The 6,858-nt window shown below is 37.9% G+C and overlaps 1 protein-coding gene across 1 annotated transcript in view; it reads left to right on the top strand.

Annotated features, from left to right (window-relative positions):
- LOC111344451 (fibroblast growth factor receptor 1-A-like) overlaps nt 1-4,417 on the top strand; it is a 31,381-nt gene extending 26,964 nt beyond the window's left edge. The window contains exons 14-19 of the mRNA XM_088761087.1: nt 84-203; nt 1,297-1,373; nt 1,504-1,544; nt 2,636-2,732; nt 3,097-3,193; nt 4,038-4,417. Coding sequence (XP_088617213.1) covers nt 84-203; nt 1,297-1,373; nt 1,504-1,544; nt 2,636-2,732; nt 3,097-3,193; nt 4,038-4,190 — 585 coding nt within the window. The 3' untranslated portion in view covers nt 4,191-4,417. The remainder of the gene's footprint in view (nt 1-83; nt 204-1,296; nt 1,374-1,503; nt 1,545-2,635; nt 2,733-3,096; nt 3,194-4,037) is intronic.
- The last annotated feature ends 2,441 nt before the right edge of the window (nt 4,418-6,858 follow it).

The raw sequence follows: 6,858 nt of genomic DNA, 5'->3' as shown, positions 1-6,858 counted from the left end.
TGCTCAGACCTTTGTCTCGCCGTTTTGTCATGAAATCAAATAATTTAAAAGCTTTCACGTGATGGATCTTTGTCTCCTGGTAGATCATTCATCGTGACCTTGCGGCCCGAAACATTCTCCTCGATAACAACTACGTTTGCAAAGTAACCGACTTTGGCATGGCATATCAGAGCTTTAAATATGGCCATGGAAATGCCAAAAAGGTAGGAAATGCTTTTTGTTGTTGTTGTTATTGCTTTATTATGGAGCTTTTTAGAAACAAGCTGTAAACGCCAGCATTTTCTCAGCATGAAATTAACTTAGCTCGACCACCAACATGGTTTTCATAGTTCACATTGACTTAAAAAAGGGATAAAGACAAAGTAAAACGCTAAACATCGTGGTATATAAATTTCACTGAGGTTGTTTGTAGAAAGTCTCGCAAAAGGATATATGTTTTCTCTTTTGTAATAGGGCTGCTTGAAAGCTATTTTTAAGAGAGTGGCAAATTTATTTTTGTTTTTACATTTTTACTCAATTATATTATGTAGCTTCATATTTTGTAAAATATGACTTTGCAGAAGAAGGGAGATAATTTTTAAAGTAAACTAAAGGTCTGGGGAAGGAGACATCTTTTCTCGCCAAATGCTACAAATAGCTTCAGTCGTTACTATCGCTACTACTCAGTTGCCCCCTTCAGTCCTCTCATTTTCTCTTGATTTGAGTTTATTCTTTTCCTCATTTTTCTCCGAATCATTCGATTGGAGGTTGTATGCATTGATCCGAAAGAAGTTTCCTTTGGATACTTTCTTTATTCTGCACTAATCCATCATTTTCACGTGAGCACAACCTCCTTTATGTGCCTTTCCCATTGCGGCCGTCTTACTTAAGTCTTTGTCTTAATTTGATCATGCACTTATTTTCTCCAAAATCATCAGTTCTAACACATCTCGCCGTTCAAGGGCCCAAAAAATTTAAGCTCTTTTGCTTTTCTCATTTTCGTTGGCCGTTGTTCTCCTACTTGTTTCATCGTCTGCGCAAAAAAAAAAATTGACAATTACTGAAATGCTACTTTTTATTTTCTCATACAATGAAGTACATGGAGGACCGACTATTCTTTTGGTGTTCAACATTTCACAGTGTTTTTGTTTGCGCTAGCACTGATTTTTCTTTGCAAAATAAGAGATACTCAGGAACAATTGAAGAAAATTATCACAAAAGATGTAAAGCAAAAATAACAAAAAACAATCACAAACCAAACAAAACAAATTCATAACATGATAGTTTAAGAGAAGTTTTAATGCTTTTTTTCCGCAGGGATGTTTGCCAATCAAATGGACTGCACCAGAAATTCTGCTGGGAAACCTCGCCGGACTTTCCACTTTGAGTGATGTGTATGTATCGTGTATATTCTTCCATCACCTTAACGAAATGATCACCCAATTTGATTTTTTTTTTTGTGGTTACTTCACATCCAAAATTCACTCGGCACTAACTGTGGAATATTTCTGATATGTTCACCAGGTGGTCCTATGGAATCGTTCTGTATGAGATAGTTACCCTTGGTAAGCCAAACTAAGTTCAATAAGAATATTTATAATAAAGGTTTGTTTTTACTTTTTTCCACGCCTTTCACTCCTGAAAATGTCCTTAAACAAGATAATATAGATGGTTTACATTCTCTTGCCTTAAGTTAGTTTATTAGTGTCCCAGTCTTGTGAGACTGATCAAGCAGTCTAACTACTCTTGTAAAAATGAACCCTATTAATGAGTTCCGGTCGAGTTGTATAACCTCCAGGCAAAAAGTACGACAGTTGTCGTTTTTAGGACAACTCCCGTGTTAAGTAAAGATCATCTGCTTTTTACACCTGAAAATCAAATCTCGTTAACTCTGTTTTCATTTTAATATGTAGCCAGCTATTCATCGATAATCAATCTCATGAAATGAAATGAAACAAGAAGGAGAAGACTTCCATAGTGTTCACTTGTTAGAGACTATCATCAAAATCGAACCAAAACGAAGAAACTTTAAACTACATTGACTCAGGAAAATTTGTATTTGAGCATCATCAAGCTATGTAAATGTATATGCAAGATTAAGGAAAATTTAGATTTGGGCATCATCAAGCTATATTAAATGCGAACTTTTTTCTTATTTAAAATGATGTCGAAAAGGAGCGCGCCGTCTCAGCCACAGCAATTTCGTGGAGCATGTTGATATGCACTCTTATTTCACCTGATAGATGTTTACAATTGTAATAAATTATTAAAATTATGGCTCACTGACTACAATTTCAACAAATTTATTAGTGATATATTCAGTATTAGTATAATTTCAGAGCTGAGCAAAGAGTTTCCAGCGATCTGATTGGTCGAGCTGTTCCTTACATGACGCTCTATAAACCGCTCCACGCGGTTAATATAAAATGTTAAAATTAAATGTTATTAAATGTTACTAAAATGTTATTTTAGAAATTTCTCTGTTGTTCAGCTCTGAAATTATACTAAAACAATTATTCGCCTCAGGTTCGGAGGTTCGGAGAATATTGTCCAATAATCCCCTCGACTTCCTCTCGGGGATTATTCGACGATATCCACCTCGCCTTCGGCAAATAGTTGTTAAATATCACATGCACACGTCCTTATGCCTTAACAGGAGGAATTCCATACGATGGATGGTCAGAAGGCAGGGTGGTTGCAGAGGTCACAAAAGGATATCAGCTGCCAAAGCCTGATCATGTTGATAAAAAACTGTGAGTTGTACCTCTCTGCTGCGATATCGACGTTTTCCAATGTATAGCCTAAATTTCAACACAGTAGATCACAATTAACGTTCTTCTTGTAGACATTTTTGCAGTGGAATAGTTAACCAATGAATATAAAAGCTGTTTTCTTTTAAAAGTGTGAACTAAGAGCATAAGGTATTCAGCTGTGATAATGTGTGTCAACGTACTTCGACGAGATCAGAGCGAGTAAAATATTGCCGATATGTCCGATGACCCAAAACAAACCTAAACCATTATTTTCGTTAAAAGGATTCCCGTAAAAAACTTCTTGCAATTCTTCGCATAGTCCAAAAAACGTAGTCGAGAATTGACCATCCTTGTTTAATTTCAGGCATGATATGATGAAACGGTGCTGGAATTTTAACCCTGACTTCCGTCCTCCATTTGAAAACCTGCGACAAAGAATGGACAAATACATTCATGAAGAGGTTTGTTTTAAGAATTGAAAGCTTGCTGACATTTTATGAATTTTGAAGTTTCGTGGATTTTTCAGTACTTTGACACCATTTAGTTTCGGGAGTAATGCTTGATGGTAAGAAAAGAGAAGAAAGAAAGTCTCAAGCACTCTAAACAACAAACGTGTCTAGTTACAATGATAAGGTTGAGATCGGACGTCAGCATTATCAGGCGCCTATGGCAGCCGCTTCAGTTCATGTAACGATCTCACCTTCCCTCCCATCCCACCCCAGGGGAGGACATCCACCACACAGTAATCTCGTGCGTGGGAAATTAACGTCTCCTACCCCTAACCCTGCAGGAGACCGGGCCTACGGTTTATTCGTCCTTATCCGAGAAGACTAGAATATCTATCCATTTCTTGATATTATAGAAAGGTAGCAAATTCTCCTCACTTATTTTAAGACCATGAGTATTTGTCCGGCCGGGGCTCGAACCCTCGACCTCCCGCACAACACAATCCGGCGCTCTAACCAATTGAGCTAACCGGGAGGCGGTAAAGCTAACCGGGAGGCGGTAAAGCTAACCGGGAGGCGGTAAAGCTAACCGGGAGGCGGTACTGTGTATGGTACTGGTTTTGTTCCTCATGGCGCTGTAAACGGCTCAACTAGGACCATTTAGATCCCTGGTCAGCGATATTTCCACGCTCGTTATGCCGTCTACGCTCATTTCACCATTTTCAGTTTATAAATCCCTCTTAAAATCACAGAGGTTCTCAGTCTACTGTGGAAGTAACTTTACTTTTGAGCTTAACATCATAGTGATATAGTGCTGTGCAGCAAGTGTACAACCCTTATTTCCTGCTTTCCACCCCAGACATATGAGGAACTACTTAATCTGGGAGCTTACGACAAGAAAAAATACTCTAGGGTTGAAGATCTTGGAGTTGAAGATGCAGGACCGCGTGAGGAAGTTGAAAAGAAGGCTGCTGCTAAAAGATTGGGAAAATGGTCCAGTGACCGCCGTTAGGGTACCTTTCTCGGTGCTAAACTATGCGTGATGACAGCGATGATTCTAAGGTCTTTCCATGTTAAAGAAACAAATGACATCTTTGTTTTAGATAATAATTCATAAGGTTAATTCTTTAAAGATACAAATAATTAATCAATTCAATTGGATTCAGTGTAGGAGAACTTGGGTAGATATTACTTAAATTTCCTTCACTGATTAAAACAGGATAGAAAGAGATAAAATAACATCCAAACAATTAAAAAACAAAACAGACTTGAGAAGCGGCCCGTCTATACTCTTTAAATTTGCGAGCTGTTGTAGTGAAAACAATCCGCTGTAAATTTTTTTGTAGCAAATCTAGTAGGGAATCCTCCCAAGGATATTTGAAATTTGGTAATTTTTTTGTAGTTTGGTATTGGATTAGTAGTGTGCTATTAATCACCATTGAAGTATCCCGTATGCCGATATTACTGACTCCGTAACTGATGTCCTTTAGTTCACATGCATTTTGCTCTCATATTGCTTTGTTTAACTTTCAAGCCATTGCTATTTGAAAACAATTGATTGCATTAATATTGAAATTTATTGCTTTGCTTTAAGTGTTAAAGGCTTTTGTCGTAAGCGGAGAGAACCGTCGTAACAGAGTGAGTCAACTTAGCTTATTAATTTTCTTATGTGATTTCGGTTCGTACGAGAAAAAAAGACAACGCTTATTGAGGAGCGTTCGTTTTAGTAGACAGACAACTTTGTCGTGGTAAAACGGAATTCTTATTTGAAAACTGAATGGATGTAGATCATGTAGATGTATGAGCTTTTATTTCTGTTCTCTACAACAATCACAAAAAAAACTGTATTTAGTAGTCACACACTCTATTTAATATCTGCAATTAAAAGGTTAGAAGCATAACATATGGCTTTTTATTGATCGCAAAGTTCCTTTCAATTGATACTTTGCCGTATCCCTTCCTTAACTTTGCTATGGATAACGTCGTCCTTAACGAAGAGTTATCAGAAATTAGAGGTGTTTTCTCCTCAGTGGTAATTATTATCTTATCCAAGGGGCGTCAATCAATCAGACACCCACGCCAACTCCTACTACTGAACTCGTGATAGAAAGTTTTATCATAAATCAAACTACTGTTTTACGATTCATTAAAGTGCCCCTGAGACGAAAATTGGCCGTTTTATTTTGGACCAATTATTTTACAGAATATTGAATTGGGCCAAGTTAAAAACCCCTTTTGCCATTAAAAAACTCAAAATAAACCTTCGATGCCTAATTTTTACCCCTTCAAAGTCGTCCAAAAATCGTCCGCCATTGCTGAAAACATGTTCCAGCCGAGCCCGCAGTTGTACAGCAGGAAACGCCATCATGACGTCAAAGGCTCAACAAACTTATGCTTTGCTTTGTCGCAACTCTCTTTGTTCGCTGCAAAGAGAATCACATATTGCTTTTTTGAGAACTATTTCGTTGTCAGTCGTGAAATGTCGACTTTGTCTGACGATGAATTGTCCCAGAAATCATCTGAAGCTTCTGTGGATAGTTTTGCGCTGGAAAACGATGAATTTTTGCCATGCGAAAAGATAATTACAGAATGGCATGGACTCCCCATGTGGCTCTTGTGGTCACATCGCTTTATCACCTTCAAATTGTATTTTTGCTAGTCGTAAGGGATTTTCCTTTTTTGTAAGAAATGATCGAGCGATATATAAAAATTGTTTTCGGCAATGGCTGATTGTGTATCAAGGCGGATATTGGGAGTTTGTGAAAGCCATTTCTAAGCCATTAATGTGTTTGCCCCGATGCATTTGGTCAATGATCTCATTAACCATTTCCTGCGTCGTTTTTACTATCGGTGCTTTGACAGGTTTGAAGTGAACTCTGTTGTTGAGTTGCACTTTGGCCTCTTGTTTTCTCTGTCTTATTCATGATGACTATTGTTGTGTTGCTTCGGTGAGGTTCAAAGCAGAGTTTGTTTCAACACTTTCAGAGCCGTAACCTCATTGCGTTACAAAGAATTGTTTGGCTTAGATATAGTCTGCAAGCTGTGTTGAGACAATTTTCCAAGTAGCTCTGAAGGGCAATAGAAGACTGAACCGGTGCCATTCAGTTTGATATAAAACGGTAGTGGTTTTTTTGTTTTGTCCGTGAAAGGTGTAACGGAGGCACATTCGTCTCGCGAATAAATCTCGGAAAAGTTCCCCTGATCTCACATTTTTCCCCTGATCTCACATTTGTTTGTCCAGGGTGTTGGGATGAGTTTGAGACCCCTTGATAGCACGCTGACTAGGCTGTCAGATGGTTGATAGTTTAAGAGGTTGTTAAAGAAATTTTCATTTTTTGGCTGCAAGCCTACATTTTAAGGAGTTTTTACCCTCTTTGTATCTTTTTTAAGATGTTTGTTCTACTTTCGCTGATATTAAAGCTGCTTTTTTCAGAGTCAGAGCACACAATTATATTTTTCATCTCTTTTGTCTAAAAGTGAGCACTTTGAGGTTAGAAATCCCATTCCTCAATTCGGCTATTTTATCATTATTATCTACAATGTTCGCCGATATTTTCCTTTGTGTAAGGTATTCTGCCAGAGTGTTGTTTAAGGTGGATATTGATCAGCGCATACGTAAAGGTGACAAAACCCGTGGAGGTTCGTAGACTTCACTTTCGTCGAGATCACACAGAGATCGG

This window comes from Stylophora pistillata, chromosome 5, assembly GCF_964205215.1.
Source record: "Stylophora pistillata chromosome 5, jaStyPist1.2, whole genome shotgun sequence".
Lineage (NCBI taxonomy): Eukaryota > Metazoa > Cnidaria > Anthozoa > Scleractinia > Pocilloporidae > Stylophora > Stylophora pistillata.
The sequence above is the reverse complement of the archived record's forward strand: the minus strand, read 5'-3'. Positions and strand labels throughout refer to the sequence as shown.